The sequence below is a fragment of the Perca fluviatilis genome, chromosome 14 (assembly GCF_010015445.1).
Source record: "Perca fluviatilis chromosome 14, GENO_Pfluv_1.0, whole genome shotgun sequence".
Taxonomy (NCBI): Eukaryota; Metazoa; Chordata; class Actinopteri; order Perciformes; family Percidae; genus Perca; species Perca fluviatilis.
This window is the reverse complement of record NC_053125.1, coordinates 1530631-1548556: the sequence shown is the minus strand read 5'-3', so window position 1 is coordinate 1548556 and position 17926 is coordinate 1530631. Positions and strand designations below refer to the sequence as shown.

Genomic DNA, 17926 nt, shown 5'->3' with positions numbered 1-17926 from the left:
TCATCGATGGCTTTCTCCCATGGGACTGTCAGCTCCACTATAAAGACGCGTCGACAGGATTTGGACCAAAGGACCAGGTCTGGTCGCAGGTTGGTCGCTGCAATTTCAGGTGGGAAGGTGAGCCTCTGACTTAAGTCTACCTCCATTTCCCAGTCCCGGGATGCGTTTAGTGGGCATGAGTCTTGGAGGCGATCGGTTGGTCGACCGTTTCTCCCCTTCCCGGACGAAGGATGTTGGTTGCCGGAAGGTACTCCGGGCTTCTAGGGGCATGGCGTTGACGGTTACCCTCTTACTCTCCAGTGTAGCAGCCAGGCACTTCAGCACTTGGTTGTGGCGCCAGGTGTATCTGCCTTGCGTGAGGCTGGTTTTGCAACCCACCAGGATGTGTTTCAGGGTTGCTGGGGCAAGACACTGGAGACAGGCTGGATCCTCTCCATACCAGAGATGTAGGTTGGTTGGAAAGGGCAGGACACCTGTACGATTTTCTTTACTTTTTGTAGTTTAGTACTGCTGCCAAAACTGCAACTAATGTGCTAATACTTCACTATGTTAGTAGCTAGGTAGGCATAGCATATTAGTAACTGCAAACACTACTCTTAAAAATTCCTTTCTATGTAGACTTGCCCATTTCAGTGGTCCAGTTTGGAAAAATCATATAAGAAAAATGTGAAATTGTCTATGCTCGGTGTTAAATACTATTCCTAAAGCAACAGCTAATGTGTCAATGTTTAACAATGTTCCAGCTACCTAGCATAGAAAATACAGCAAATGCTTTTTTATTTAATTTTTTAGCTTTGTCTTGACTTTAACCAAGTATCATGCACATATTTAGATAGTTTTGAGGTCCTGGAGTGTTGAAAAAAGGTCTATTTTCAGAATAATAAAAATGAAGTAGGCCTAATGCTGTTTACCGACTGCATTCAAGTTTTGTGGGATTTCACGACTACATGCTTGGGGATAACATATCTTGCCTAAGTTTCTTATTTGGGCTTTCATGTCAAAAGGTTGGTCCATTACTTTTTCAACATTTCCTAATCCATTGTGTCTGGAATGCAGTCTAAGTCTCAGTGTCTCGATTGTAGTCGTCCCTACACTGCTAAAAGGGCCACATTTAAAATAAAACATGGGTGAATGAAGGTGCTTGTTTGTAATTCTATACTAATCAGAGATGATGCAGATAAGCCTTCACAAAACAGGTTGTATTCTACATTTCAAAAGTACACTGGCATCAACAACTGCTTCTCTGTACAGACAACTACTTGATAACCTACAGTATGTGAATCAACATGTACCAAGTTAAGTGTAACTGCAAGCAAATAAAAGAAAGTTGCTAATTTTTTTGTCTGCTTTTTTTTTTGGTAGCAAAATTTTTTTTTAACATCAAACACTTTATTTCCTGCAGTCTGCATCAATTTATGGTGCAAATAAGGGCTGGGCAATAAAACCATCTTGAAACGGGAGCGCCAAAAAATTCAGCTCGATAACGATGATAAGCTTTGGACATATTTACCCCGATAGCACAACTGCCAGAGTCTGGCTTTTCAGCTTGCCGGACACGCCCACTTCCTATTGTGAGCGCTTGTCTGTTGCCGGTGTTGTGTGGAAGTGTGTTCCCCTCCTGTGTTGTTTAGTCTTTCCCTCCTGTTAAAATGCGAAGCACCCCCATCCATGGTTATGGTTAGAGATAAGGGGGAAACACATATCGACGCGGGGGAAAGTCTTCGACGGTGAAAGTGGAGCTAAGGGCAACGAAAGTGGTGGTGGACATGAACGTGAACTTGCTGTCAAGCTGAAGACATTGTTGATATCATTCAGAAACCTAGTCAGGCTAATCATGAGTCTAGCCAGAAGCAGGGTTGCCTGGTGTGTGTGAAAAAAGCCCAATGGCCAAATAAGTAGCCCAAAAAATAGCCTAATACCATAGCTAATAATATGCCACTGCCAAACCATATACACTGCTTTTTAATTCCAACAACATTGCTATTATTGCCAAATGTATAGTAATACATCATAAATGTTTAGTGTGTCAGCATTAAAAACAGTTTTCCCTGAACATTTCTTTCACCTAGGTCCTAAAATGGCCTCATGAAATTAGATACAGTATATAAAATATAGCTTTGTAGTGTCACCTCTATTATATACAGTCTACGGGTGTCACTGATGCAAAAACCAACCTGTTGCTTTGTCCTTTCACTGTCTGCGCCACCGACTCCGAGTCGTGACCTGTCCCGACTGGACCTGACCTAGCGTAACCGAGCGTGACGTACCTGTGCATGTGTGGGTGACATTACGTGGCGTGTTGGTGTCTGTGTAGATGCTGATCTGAAGTCAGTTTGGTAGGACTTTCGGGTATACACAAATACATTGTCTTATTTAAATGACGGGTTTTGTATTTCTAGATAGTATCCATCCATCCATCCATCCATCTTCGTCCGCTTTCTAGATAGTATGTGTATGCAAAATATGTTTACTTAACCCAACCCTTCCTGCGGAAAAACTTAAAAAGTAGACCAATTCCGTGTTACAAGACGTCTACTACGTCTAGACCACATTCTATAATTTATAGAGACCCAACTATTCCCACAAGAGCATGCCTTTGGTGCGACAGCAGCAAGGAAAAACATCCTTTTAACAGGCAGAAACCTCGGACACGACCTGGCTCTAGGTGGTCGGCCATGTGACGCAACCGGCTGGGGGGGTATTTATAGCAGTGGATATAATGGAATGACATGATTAAACAGTGGCAATAATACTAACAATAAAGAGAATAGAACTATGACTAATAATAATAATAGTATTAGCAGTGGCCATTGAGTGGAACAGGTATAAACACATTTGCCTTTTGACATTGTGGTAGAAGGTTATGTATATGTACATTGTTGAATCTTATAACAGTAAATTGGCATTGCGACCGTGGCTAAAGCGGACTGAACATGGGAAAAACCCTATAAGCTACAGTCACCCAACATCTTCACTGTCGTTGGAGACAGCAGCGCCTGCTAGTTCCACACTGTCTGTTTTTTTAAAGATATTTGTTCAATCTGCACTGTCACTAAGACCTATAGTTTGACTGCTTATTAAACCCAAAATAGAGTTCTGTTTCAGCAGCCATTCTGCAATAGATCACAATGTTCCCGACAGAGCGGGAGCTTAATGACTGAACGTCACGGTGAGGAGCTATTTCTCTGATATATGGCAGTAGTTCACAAAGAGTTGCATTGCCACAGACATAGTTTACTTATGACCTTCTGGGGATTTACCAGAGGACTCCATGATGTAAGCTTGTCAGCTTGGATGTAGCATAGAGAACATGGACTATAATTCTGCCTCTTTAACAGAATTCACAAATACATTCCCTAATTTACCGAGGTGCGTCTGTGTAGGGAAAAGTCCGCTGTGCGTCGGGTGCAAAATAGGAATGATACATGCGTCGGTGTACAAAGGCAATTGCGCTGAGTGCAAGAAAAGGGCCCTAAAACTTTCAGAATTGGAAAAATTATTTGATAAATAAATTAGGATAATAAGGAAAATAACGTACAATTATGTAAAGCAATTACAAGTAGAAGTGTGTCAAATGGCTACTCAAAAGACGTAACACATGGTTCTGCAGTACTGCTAGCAAATTCATAGCCGAGTTGTTTTGAAAGGACCGCCAGGTAACGCAAAGCAGACGATGAAGCCGCACCAAACACCACAACTACCAAAACAAAGGCGAGAAAATATTTGCATCTACAAAAGGGGGGCCAGGCCTTAAAAAGGTTTGGCAATCACCGTCCTATACCCTGCATTCCTCTGTCCGTTTGGCCTTAAAGTCACACCCGAGCCACACACCCAGACTGTGAATACAGAACCCAAAACAAACATAATTTCAATGCAAAATACAATATACTTTCATTGATATGTTATACTGAACTAACATATTTTTATATTTTAATAATGGATATTTTTACATGTTGATTTTTCATGCATAATCTGAAGTTTGGGGGCTCCTCCTTTCCTTCTTCTTTAATCTCCTCATGCTTTCCTGCATTTGTTAATTTTGTATGCATCCTGTCCCAGAAATGCTTGTTACTAACCTAGCGTCCTTATGTCATTGCGATTCCCTGCAATGCCCGGCCACGTCCTGCTGAGTCCTGCTGCGTCCGCCATATCTACCCATGCTCTGCAGCGCCACGTTACATCCTGCAACGCCCTGCTGTGATGTTCATACGCACAGAGTAGTCAGGATCCGGTATTGGAGACTGCACTACTCGGTATGACACGATGTGACCTGCTATGAAATGAACTTCCACGATGACCTTCGAAGTCACTGTTCCATTATCTTTAATGTGACTATTATTTGTCACTGTTCATCACACCCCCAACCGGCCCCGTCAGACACCGCCTACCAAGAGTCTGGGTCTGCCGAGGTTTCTTCCTAAAAGGGAGTTTTTCCTCGCCACTGTTGCAATAGCCACTGCTAATGCTTGCTCTTGAGGGAATTACTGTAATTGTTGGGGTTTTGGAATTTATAGAGTGTGGTCTAGACCTACTCTATCTGAAAAGTGTCTTGAGATAACTCTGTTATGATTTGATACTATAAATAAAATTGAATTGAATTGAATTGAATTAAAACCAGGTTAAAACAGGGCCATATTTTACTTTTATTTCAATCCACAACATGGCATAATGTGATGTATAGATGTCTCACACACACACACACACACACACACACACACACACACACACACACACACACACACACACACACACACACACGAAGACACCTGGCAAGGTGATAGTCTCTTTCCCTAAAGGAGAAGAAAAAGACAGACATCATACAAGTATAATAACAGAAATACAATTTGGGGCTTTTTTGCAGCTTTGTTGCCTCAGAAGGGGTGGGGGGGTCCTAATTGGCATTTGTACAACAGTGAGTGTACAATAATAATAATAATTTTTGCAAATAATAAAATAAACATACGCCTGGAATGACCCCTTTTGGGAAACCCAAGAAAGTAAATTTAATTACAACTTTACAACAGACAGACCAACAGAACAACACAAGCAATATAAGAACAGTGAATACAGAGCCAGTTAACAAAATTTTGTCGGGGGAAAAAAAACAGAACAAGGTTCCTGAAATCACCTCACCAGAGTCTGGCCAGGTCATCACGGTGGACCTGGAGAGATGGACCTCCTGGCTAAAACCCTGTCTACCTCGGAGTGTGTGGCCCCCTAAAACACAATACCAGTCATATTCTCTTTGCGGTATCCTTTACTTGTGATCTTCAGTGCATTCTTGCTATTTATGCATTAAAGTAGCAGAATTGTGATAAAACTCACAGGGACAAGTTTGCCTTCAAATATAAACTACAAATAAGAAACTTACCTAAAAGTATTATCTTTGCATTACATTTTCAAATAGAAGCCAGTATTCAAATAATAGTAGCGAGAGCAAATAAAGGCTGGTCACTAATTAAGGCCACGTAAAAGAAGGGGGGAGGGGAGAAATAACCTTTACGACATACAGATAATAGTTCATGGTAAATATCACAGCACTAATTTCATCAGTGCAACACCAAAGCCATGGAGGAAGTATTTAGATTGCATTAATATCAAATTAAAAAAGAACCAGGTCAGAAAACAAGGAGGCTTCTTACTGAAATATGTTAAGATAAATTTATGAAACAGGGAAAGTAAAAAATAAAGGAATCTCTCTAAAATAGGCCTGTTTCAAATAAAGGCCTGGTTTCTGCTGCAGTTGAAGTGAATTTCTTTAAGAATTAAAAATAAGATTTTTTTTTTTTTTAATGGAGAATAAGTTTTAAAGGAATGTCTTATTCAGATGACCACAAATTCCAAGAGCCCACTGAAAGTGGCCAATAAGGGCAAAAGAAGCTAACATTCCTATTAGACAACTATAACTGGATATTGTAATAGCTGAACACATAGACATGTAGTTGCCTGTATAAATGGTAGCAAGTCTAACAGTAGACTGAAACCCATGCTGATGCTGTGATATCTAACATGGAGTCTAACGTTATGTATTACTTACATAGGCAAGTCGGCGTACAGCTTTTGGTGTCGTAAGGAGTCCCCGAACACGCTCTTGGACCTCTTCCCATTCTCTGTGAGAGCTGGACTGAGACCTGAACATCAAACCAACAGTCAGGGAACTTCAGCTTGAGTGACATTTTGTTTGTCATCATTACTTGCTTGACTAATGAACATCCCAGTGTCATCTGCATACACTTGTTTGCAATAAAACTCAAAGTCAGATGAAAGGTGTGATATTCATAATCCCTGTGCAACTATTACAGCGACACTGTCAGTCCATGATGTGTTTAAAGTCCTGGTAGAGCAAAATGAAATGTGTTCTAAGTCTGTCACACCACACAAAAATGCGTTATTAACCACGACATTTGAATGCCTAAAACAATTGGCAAGTATATTAAATTTAGGTTTCAAAATCATGGAAACAATAATCAGTTCTCTCTGCTCTGAGATGCTGGGGGGGGGGGGGCGGCACTAAGCCCAAGAACAAGCCGCTGCAATGGGCCGCTGTGCATCGACAGACTCTTGTTGCAGCTGTGTTAGTTTGCTAGCCTAGCACATATAATAAAAAGGTAGCACACACCTACCGAGCTGAAGAAAGAGTGTCGCTCCACAGCAACAAATTATCATTAGCAGCTAACCCAGTAGCACACACAGTTATGGATAATGTGTTTAGAAAATCAATCCCTGATTTTGCTTTACCCGGACTTCCACGTAGCTTAGCACGAACACTTGAAAAACAGGAAAACTGCTAGCTTAACTTCATCAAGATGGAAGTAAATCGTTTTCCAACAGCTTCAAAGCTCATTTAATGACTGCGTCTTTATTTAACTTGTGCAGTTATTGGGAAAGCGTTGTTATCACTTTGATATTGTTTTGATTACATTCTCTTTGTAATGAGGTACATGATTATATTATGTGTAATGAGTAAAACTATTCAAGAAAAAGACCTGCTGTGCCTGGCCTGTTCCCTATAAGACCGCCACAGCCCTGAGGGGTCAGGACCTTGGTGGTGGTCAAGGGGGTCATGTGTTTCTGAAGAGCTGGAGTCGTCTTCTGGTAACCCTCCAACCTGTCAATTGAAGCAGAGACAGGTTACTTTCTATTGGTTTCTTTCACTATCAAATTTAATTAATGCATCTGCACCTCAGCAATTGATGTATTTCACTCTCTATTGCTGGTCTCAATTGCAGTTATTAAAGGCTCAATCAGTCATTTCTGACAACCTAATCTATGATGTACACTAGCAGTGCCTGTTGGGAATGGACCGATTCTCCAGAACCGCTCATCCAGACAACTTTACAATCAACGCTGCACTTTTTTGGGTCCTGAGGAATACACCTGCCATGACAATTGCATCCCATAGCAGTGCTAGAGTAGACACGTAATTTGATAACAGCTAGCTATTTGGGACAAGGTAATTCCTGGGAAAAAAAGTGTTCATTCTGAAAGTCACACCGCTGTAGCTTTGAATCTCCGGTCTTTCTTTCTTCATCTGTTCTTGAATGTACTGTAGTGAGCGACGGAGAGCCCAGCATGCCGTTCAGCGGTGAAACAGTTAATAGGGGTCCCCTTTCAATACGTGGCACAATAGATCCATCCGGGGGACTGTTATCTTATCTCTGAGGAAACTCAAGAAGGTCCACATGTCCCCTAAGATCCTGGTGAACTTCTACCGCTGCACCATCGAGAGCATCACAGTCTGGTACGGCAACTGCTCTGCCCACGACCGGAAAGCACTGCAGAGGGTGGTGAAAACTGCCCAACGCATCACCGGTTCCTCACTCCCCTCCATAGAGGCCATCCAGGGCATGCGATGCTTGCGTAAGGTGCGCAGCATCATCAAAGGCTGTTCTCACCCCCAACCACAGACTGGTCACCCCACTCCCCTCCGGGAGGCGTCTCAGGTCTCTCCGCACCCGAACCAGCAGGTTCAGAGGAAGCTTCTTTCCTGCGGCCGTCACCCTACTGAACTCTAGCTCTGCATTCCAGTGACAACCAACCAACTAAGCCCCCAACCCCCCTATCCCACCCATAGTGTCCTATTTATTTACAAATGTACATACTGTAACTCCACTTATACATAGCCATATTCTACTGCTCTTCATACTATTCATCCTGCACATACACTTATTCTTACTACTCTTATAATGTTACTGTTTCTGCACTACAATGGTACTGTTACCACACTGCACATAGCTGTACATATTGTTCATATCTGTCTATATGGTTCATACCGAATATCCATATTTATTCTGTTTTTCTTATAATATATTCTGTTAATACACTGCATATATCTATATTATTCTTACTACTATTATAACTGTATACTACTGTCTACACTGCTCTATATTTCTTGTCCTGTCTATGCACCACCTGTCTATACCCGTCTATATTTTGTATATCGCATTGTGCTTTTCTGCTCTTTTTGCACTTCTGATTGGACGCAAACTGCATTTGGTTGTTTTTGTACTTGTACTCTGCACTCATGACAATAAAATGGAATCTAATCTAATCTAATCTAATGAAGCTCCGCGCAAATTCTTTCAGGAAGACTTCTAAACTTAATCACCTCTCTCTCTCCTCCTAAAACTGATCAGCTGGTTCGAGGCGTTCACTTCTCAGTTAAATCAGTCAGAATCGGCCATGTATTTCACGAGCCAATCACAGCATGACATCCCTGATTTAAATCTGTTCTTCCCTCTGCTGCTGTCAGCTGTCTTTCAGGCAAAGAGTGCGACCCTCCTCCTCCCCCCTTCCACCTCCAGTCACCGTCACCCACGGCACCCTGGGTCTTCCTCCGGCTAACCGCTCCCATCGACTCCTTCGGTCCGGTCTTCAGGCTCCTTCACCACCACCATCACCACCACCACCACCACCACCAGTGTCTAGACTCCATCGGGGGGATATGTCTTGGTTTCTCGACCCCTTTAAAAATTATTTTATAACGATGGAGTCTAATCTCCAAAGACTCTGTACATTTCATATTATGTATATGTACAAATAAACCTTTGCATATCTGCATCTAAGTCTCTCCTGACTGAAATACTGTTGTAGTTTTACTTGAATACTATTCTGAATGCAGGACTTTTACTCGTTTTACTTGTATTTTTCCACTGTATTGTTACTTTGACTCAAATGGTTGGTATGGTTCTGTAGTCGACATTCTGAACAATAATATAGCAACAAAATAATAGTTGCTATCAGAAAATTAGCATGTCCCCCTATAATTCAGATTAAGGCTTGTGTATAAAAACATTACACATCTTCGTCAAAAAAGTAGCTAGATTTAGCTTTTCTGGAGTTAATCCTTTCAGTCCCAGGTTGTGTCTTTAAGGAATAGATTTGAACTTGTTTGGACATTTGCCGGTTTGCTTTCTTTCCAAGAGTGAGGTGAGAAAATGATTATCAATCTTATGTCCGTGACTTTAAGTACAGAGCTAGAGGCAGTATGTGGGTAGCCTAGCTTAGCATAAAGAATAGAAGCAGGCGTAGACAGCTGGCTCTGATCCAAAGTTCAGGAATACATCTTCTAAAGCTCACCGAACAACATGTTGCATCCCGTTTGTTTACTCTGTACACAAACAGAAATGTAAAAATTACTATTTTGTGATTTAGCGGAAGTTAAGATGCTGGAACTATTTTTTGGCGAACAACTGCTGACGTCTTAAGGTGTAGACACATATTGCCGAAAACCGGCAGCTGATTGGACGAACGCGTCACATGGTTTTGTTTTCTCCGGAAATTCAAAGCCAGACTGTCATGGCGGCCGTTCAGAATACGATCTCATATTGTACTAAAATAGTTCACTGAAACGTGTTTCTGAAAACATTTATAGAGAGAAATAGGCCGTGCAGTTGCTGAATCTGTCTTCATTTCAGCTCAACAAAGGTCAGTTAAAAAGATTTTCGTCAGATTTTGAGAGACTGTAGTCCGGGTGAGTCCCGACTGCCCTGCCGCTGACCGAACATGACGGACGACGGCACGGGACACACCGAAAAGATTTGAGTCACTGACCTCGCCAGACTGTCCCACGGCCGATAATCGGCCTGGTGTGTCAGCGCCCTTAGTATCACAGTTAGGTTGGTGTCAGCGAGACCAAAACCAAGACACTGCACAGAAGTAGCAGAACAGTGTGTTCAATAAAAACCACAAATACTGTAATAATGTAATCTTTGTATTCACATTTCAGTTTATTTTAGGTCCCATGGCATGAAAATGTCACTTTATGAGGTTTTTTAACATTAATATGAGTTCCCCCTGCCTGCCTATGGTCCCTCAGTGGCTAGAAATGGTGATAGGTGTAAACCAAGCCCTGGGTATCCTGCTCTGCCTTTGAGAAAATGAAAGCTCAGATGGGCCAATCAGGAATCTTCTCCTTATAAGGTCATAAGGAGCAAGGTTACCTCCCCTTTCTCTGCTTTGCCCACCCAGAGAATTTGGCCCACCCATGAGAGAGAGAGAGAGACATCATGGCTTTCAAATGAGCAAAGTGGCAGTTGGTCAAGGCCACACCCCCACCCTCCACCTTGCCCCCCCACTCTCCTCCTCAATAGCTACAGACACAGAAATGGCACATCCTAAGGAAAGCTCATTGTGGGACTGGCTCTAGTGGCTGTAATTCTGCACCAAGGCTGAATTTCAGGAAAGAGACTTCAGATACACTATTAGGGGACCACTAAGGTCTATATAAAAGAGACTTCAGATACAGTATTAGGGGACCACTAAGGCCTATATAAAAGAGACTTCAGATACAGCATTAGGGGACCACTAAGGCCTATATAAAAGAGACTTCAGATACAGTATTAGGGGACCACTAAGGTCTATATAAAAGAGACTTCAGATACAGTATTAGGGGACCACTAAGGTCTATATAAAAGAGACTTCAGATACAGTATTAGGGGACCACTAAGGCCTATATAAAAGAGACTTCAGATACAGTATTAGGGGACCACTAAGGTCTATATAAAAGAGACTTCAGATACAGTATTAGGGGACCACTAAGGCCTATATAAAAGAGACTTCAGATACAGTATTAGGGGACCACTAAGGCCTATATAAAAGAGACTTCAGATACAGTATTAGGGGACCACTAAGGTCTATATAAAAGAGACTTCAGATACAGTATTAGGGGACCACTAAGGTCTATATAAAAGAGACTTCAGATACAGTATTAGGGGACCACTAAGGCCTATATAAAAGAGACTTCAGATACAGTATTAGGGGACCACTAAGGTCTATATAAAAGAGACTTCAGATAGAGTATTAGGGGACCACTAAGGTCTATATAAAAGAGACTTCAGATACAGCATTAGGGGACCACTAAGGTCTATATAAAAGAGACTTCATATACAGTATTAGGGGACCACAAAGGCCTATATAAAAGAGACTTCAGATACAGTATTAGGGGACCACTAAGGTCTATATAAAAGAGACTTCAGATACAGTATTAGGGGACCACTAAGGTCTATATAAAAGAGACTTCAGATACAGTATTAGGGGACCTCTAAGGCCTATATAAAAGATACTTCAGATAGAGTATTAGGGGACCACCAAGGTCTATATAAAAGAGACTTCAGATACAGTATTAGTGGACCACTAAGGTCTATATAAAAGAGACTTCAGATACAGTATTAGGGGACCAGTAAGGCCTATATAAAAGAGACTTCAGATACAGTATTAGGGGACCACTAAGGTCTATATAAAAGAGACTTCAGATAGAGTATTAGGGGACCACTAAGGTCTATATAAAAGAGACTTCATATACAGTATTAGGGGACCACTAAGGCCTATATAAAAGAGACTTCAGATACAGTATTAGGGGACCACTAAGGTCTATATAAAAGAGACTTCATATACAGTATTAGGGGACCACTAAGGTCTATATAAAGAGACTTCAGATACAGTATTAGGGGACCACTAAGGTCTATATAAAAGAGACTTCAGATACAGTATTAGGGGACCACTAAGATCTATATAAAAGATACTTCAGATAGAGTATTAGGGGACCACTAAGGTCTATATAAAAGAGACTTCAGATACAGTATTAGTGGACCACTAAGGTCTATATAAAAGAGACTTCAGATACAGTATTAGTGGACCACTAAGGTCTATATAAAAGAGACTTCAGATACAGTATTAGGGGACCACTAAGGTCTATATAAAAGAGACTTCAGATACAGTATTAGGGGACCACTAAGGTCTATATAAAAGCATCCAAAGAGCACCATGTCATGGGACCTTTAAATAAGATGTGTCTTAATTAGTGAGTGTGTTGGTAGGTGTATTTTTGAACTTTGGACTGGACAGCTGTTCCCCCCTGCTTCCAGTCTTTATGCTAAGCTAGGCTAACCACATCCTGACTCCAGCTCTGTACTTCATCTGATAAACCCCATTACCTTCTGTTTAAGAGGCCAAATAATAACAAAATAATTGTGATCTTACCAAACCATTGGATAAGGTTTTGCTTCTGCCAGTTGGAGAATATCTCACTGGTACCGCCAAAAAGAGGGGAAATTGTTTTTGAGTGACAACAGATTAGCATTTATTGAGCAATAGAAACTAACTGTGAGTAGGTTTTTATCATCAAACTAACATCATGTCAACAGAGCAGTATAACAATAAAATAAAAATAAAAAACTTTACAAGCTTTTACGGTAGGTTGTTTGAGACTGTAATCCATGTTTAGTAGCATCAAAGCAGCATTATATGAGGATTTCTACCTGTTGATGAAGACCTGGTCAAAGGTGAAGAGGATTTGGTAAACACAGCGGAGCGACTGGCTCCAGGCCACAAAGGCAGCATCTACATGCAGGAGAAGAATGACACAATAAGCAGGCCTGCAGGTCAAACTGCTGCAGGATGTACACAAACAGGGCTGTAGCTCTCTTGGCAAAGAGGTTGGACCATTTTATTGTGATAAGAATATAGGAGACAAGTCATATAATAGGTGTTCCGAACAGCAGATATAATGTTTCCTGAAATGGGTGTGACTAGCTTAAGATAATAATAATAATAATTAGCAATGGAGAGCAGCACAAATGGCATTTTCTCTTAAAAAAAAAAAAAAGAGTTGTGGAATATTATTTTTAACACACACTTCCTTATTTTAGTTTTGGTATACAATATGAATCCCCATATATCCTCCCAGTTCAGTTGGTTTGAGACTTCCCCCAGTTAATAAAACATCGAAATGGGTGAAAACTGGCACAACTGGATGCCACAACAGAATCAGGAACTACAGGCTACATAACCTTTGAATTAAGAAATAACAAAATATTTGTCTAACAAATGAAAAGTTTAATTTATAACCAGTTCAGGGGTTTGCTGTTGTGGCCTTACTTGGTCTGATATGACCTGTAGCTTTTAGTGGCAAATTGTAGCTAGTAGGAGTGTCACGATTCTCCAAATCCTCGATTCCATTTCATTTTCGATTCTAAGGTCATGATTCGATTCTCGATTTTTATATATATATTTTTTAAAGCACAGGTTGCTATGCCATTTTTAGACTAGACTTTTATGCAATATAATATCTGACGTTTGTTAGATATTAACAAACGCTAAACGCCCAAGCAAATAGCCAACTGAGGTTTAAAGGTGCAATCGTGCAATATGAAATATATTTACTGTATTAAATCCAAACATGACCACAATATGTCATCAGAAATTAAGGAAACATGCTAAGCTTTTTCTGACAACAATGCTAATGCCAGTATAGTAACTGCGCTTTTTTTAGCGGCTGTTGCCGTAATTTTAAGCGGAGAAAGTGTGGCTGTCCGTTGGGTAGAGAGGACTGTGCTGTGGTAGTGGTGTTTTTAGCAGCTGTTGCTGTAATTTTAAGCGTCGATAGGCTAGTTGTCAGTCTCTGCTAACAGGAACTGCTGGTTTGCTTCTGGCAAACAGATGCATTTTGCAACGGACTCTCCAACCTTCTCACAGGTGATACATAACATTACATCAGAGAGGAGAGAGGTGAGAGTGATAATTGTATTAGATCAAAGTTATTAAAAAAAGCCCAGTGCTGTAGAAATAACTCCTGTACCTAACCTAGCTCTTCTCTGCCATCTAGTGGCTGGAAATGATGGCCAGTTTTTTAAAATCTTTTGGCAATTTTGGAATCAAACTGTGCTGTGTGTGCTTACAGGCTGGGAGGTGCTAGCTGTGTCCCAGTCAGTTCCAGAGTCCAGACTGAGCCGGGCCAGGCGCTGTGTGTCAGCTCTGACAGGGGACAGGGACTGGGATCTGGAGATGTATGATGGTGACCTGGTGCCGCCGTGTCGTCCCCTGTACGCCCTGCCGCCTTGTCTCCTTCCAAGGGTTTGAGGTTGTTTCCTCTGAGGAGAAGAGCTCCTGGGTCTGCTCGAGGCTTTCCTGTTCCTCTTCATCACTGGCCTCTGGAAACAAGAGAGTGGATGTCTCAAAATTATCCACATCCTAAAAATGGGCTTTCTAGCTGCCAAACTTCTGCAAGAAGCACAGGTGTTACATTTGATTAAAATATTCATTTTGAGTTGCAGGTCAAGGGAGTTGTCTGCTCATGGTTTCTGCAGGTAAAAAGATTGTCTCCAAAATAAAATCCTTTTTTTGTCCATGAGAGATATCAAAGGGTTTTCTAAGCCTTTGTCTTTGACTACTACTGTATTCCTGTCTCTGTTCAGAATTCAGCAGCCAAGAAGGTCTTCAGAGGGCCAGACATGAGGCAAAGATACTGTGTCAGGGCAAAGGGAGTGTATGCCGATGATCAAAAAAACACAACAAATATCTTCTTATATACTATATATATATGATGATGTTTGACCCGCTGATTTTGCGCACACTTTTCTCCACGGTTAGCAGTTGCAGCAGTGGCTGTGACACACAAAAAGGCAGTAACGGAACATTAACTCTGCTGCAATTTGCTTCAAACATGGCACTCCTTCCCAAAGTCACATGTCAGTTGAATATGAACACACAAAGACATGGTACACATATTCTTAGATTCACTGTGACATACGCTTTTATATTATATCTGATGTCCATTGTGAATAACAGAGATCATAGATAAAAGATGCTCCTTATTATAGCTGCAGAACTTGCCTGTTTTTAGTTGCCTGTACATCCATGGATACACTGGTTTCAATTTGCAAAATGTAAACTAAAACAATACAGGGTATTCTTTTTTCTTTGATTTCATGTACTATATATTTTTGTTTGTTTTTAAAAAAGCACTATAAATGTATAATAATTATTGATAAAATTATTGAATTCAAGGAACCCATTAAAAGTCACTGGGAGGGGGACTTGTATCATGTATGGGTTTGCTGCTGACATAAAATCTAATTTGGTTAATGGTGTTGCGTCTGATATATTATGATGCAGTTGGATTTATTATGCATACTCTACATACATTTTAAGCTACGTCATATAATCTTTACCATAGGTACATTGGGGTAAATGTTGATCAGAGCATCAGCAGGGCACTCAGTGATGGTCGTTTTGGTGGAAAACTCCAACCGTGGAGCGATACCCTGGGGAACAGAAAGGAGAGGAAATATTTGTACCATAATCATATTAAACTGCAAAGATCAGTCTTCTAGTCACTCATCACTTATAATTCCCTGCTACTGGGTCCGAGACCTGTGGTCCAGAAAATGTGATCATGCCCTAAAAAAGAATGTCAACAGGCTACACGTGCTGGAAATAGACAACATCACTGCACACTTTAATGTGTCAAAGTTGGACCTACTGGAAAGTGAGGTGCTCGGGTCATCAGAACCTCTCGATCCACTCCAGAGGAGGAGGGAACCAGTTTGGGCTCTGGGAATAAGAAACGCCGAGCATCTTCTTCAAAGCAGGCCAGAGTGTCCGCCGCTGCAAACACAACCACACGTCTGTTACACTAGGACAAAGGTCATCTTTATTTCAAACGATTGGAGAAAAAAAATGAATACCAAAAATAACAAAAAGTAGTCATAACAACAAAACAATTGTTAATATAACACACAGTAGACGCATTCAAACCCCCAATCTTTACCACAGACATGTGCCAAATCCAATAAGATAAACTAAACAGGTCATGTTCAATAATACTAAAATACTATTCCAAATGAAGTCATACTCTATCAAGCACCAACAACATCAGGGACATTTACACTCTCCTTCCTCACTTCTGTAATTATATAATAATAATAATAATATTAATATCAATAATGTATCTTTTGTTTTGAAATTGCATTATATAATTACAGTACATACTACCGAACCCACAAATAAAAAAAAAATATTATTTGTGCAGTCTTCAATTCTACCAGATCCTTAAAATTTAAGGTGTGTAATTTTTTTTAAATAATGTACATTGGTGTGTTCATGATGTCTGTTTAGTTTTTATTGTTTATTCTCCGAATGATTTTTTTGTAGCATGCTTAATTATTGTGAGGTGTTTTTTTAGGGGTTGCCCCATACTTTAATATAGAGAATATAAAGTGCCCTCTCATTCAGACCGTGCCTTGCTTTCTCCATTACACCAACACGCTGTGCTACTTTTGCTCTCACATGTTTAATATGGGGTGTCCAGCTGATTTGGTGAACAAGAATCATACCCAGAAATGTATTTTCATACACTCACTTTTTGGAAACCACAGAATAATGTTAAAAATAACATTATTCTGTGGTTTCCAAACAACATTGGCTTATTCTGGCTGGAATCCTTTTAATGGGCAGTTGGACAACAAATTCTTCCACTTTCGTAAGGTTTAAGTTAAAGTGTCTGCAGTAATACATAGGTATATATATATATATGATTACGAAAAATACACAACCTCACCTGGAGGGATCAGCTGCACCAGTTCAATTGTGACCATCTCATCTGAGGAGAATGGGAAATAAATACACATAGCAGTAGACAAAAATCATTAACATGACACCATGAGAGACCCACAATGCCACAGTGCCACAAAGGTATGAACCAGAGACAGCCCTCGCCGCAAAAGTTTCAGACTTTTTTGTTTTTGCCGGCTCTTATCTTTGGCATGGCACTATTGCATTGTGGGCCACTCGTCAAAGAGGGCAGGGTGGCGTCAGAGACTGTTTCGATAGGGCAGATAGGGGTGACAGATTTTAAAAAAGAGGCTATTTTGGTAGAAAATGGCAAACAACCTAATTATTTGTTAGGACATCGGTCATGATTGTACCCGAACACAAAACATTTTCAAATGTCATCAAATATGAGTATGCCACCACATCAGTTTATTATGTATTACAGTATCTGGCACAGACAGTATAACTGTATACAACCAAATATGAAGTAACTTACACTCCAGCATTACAGCGATGTCTCCAGGGTCAACTGCATGCCTGAAAATCTAGACAGAAACAAAATATATATATACAGTGGGTACAGAAAGTATTTGGACCCCTTTAAATTGTTCACTCTTTGTTTCATTGCAGCCATTTGCTAAAATCAAAAAAGTTCATTTTATTTCTCATTAATGTACACTCAGCACCCCATCTTGACAGAAAAAAACAGAAATGTAGAAATTTTTGCAAATTTATTAAAAAAGAAAAACTGAAATATCACATGGTCATAAGTATTCAGACCCTTTGCTGTGACACTCATATTTAACTCACATGCTGTCCATTTCTTCTGATCCTCCTTGAGATGGTTCTACTCCTTCATTGGAGTCCTGCTGTTTTTAATTAAACTGATTGGACTTGATTAGGAAAGGCACACACCTGTCTATATAAGACCTTACAGCTCACAGTGCATGTCAGAGCAAATGAGAATCATGAGGTCGAAGGAACTGCCCAAGGAGCTCAGAGACAGAATTGTGGCAAGGCACAGATCTGGCCAAGGTTACAAAAGAATTTCTGCAGCACTTGAGGTTCCTAAGAGCACAGTGGCCTCCATAATCCT

At 40.6% G+C, this 17926-nt stretch overlaps 1 protein-coding gene across 4 annotated transcripts in view; it reads right to left on the bottom strand.

The window, feature by feature from the left end:
- Positions 1-4670: 4670 nt before the first annotated feature.
- spata6l (spermatogenesis associated 6-like) overlaps positions 4671-17926 on the bottom strand; it is a 20891-nt gene continuing 7635 nt past the window's right edge. For all 4 annotated transcript variants that reach the window (XM_039823464.1, XM_039823466.1, XM_039823465.1 and 1 more), the window contains exons 3-13: positions 17327-17375; positions 16838-16879; positions 15761-15885; positions 15450-15542; positions 14178-14429; positions 12759-12840; positions 12481-12527; positions 6987-7108; positions 6038-6131; positions 5134-5217; positions 4671-4790 (exon numbers count right to left, since the gene is read on the bottom strand). In XM_039823464.1, coding sequence (XP_039679398.1) covers positions 5152-5217; positions 6038-6131; positions 6987-7108; positions 12481-12527; positions 12759-12840; positions 14178-14429; positions 15450-15542; positions 15761-15885; positions 16838-16879; positions 17327-17375 — 972 coding nt within the window. In that variant the 3' untranslated portion in view covers positions 4671-4790; positions 5134-5151. The remainder of the gene's footprint in view (positions 4791-5133; positions 5218-6037; positions 6132-6986; positions 7109-12480; positions 12528-12758; positions 12841-14177; positions 14430-15449; positions 15543-15760; positions 15886-16837; positions 16880-17326; positions 17376-17926) is intronic.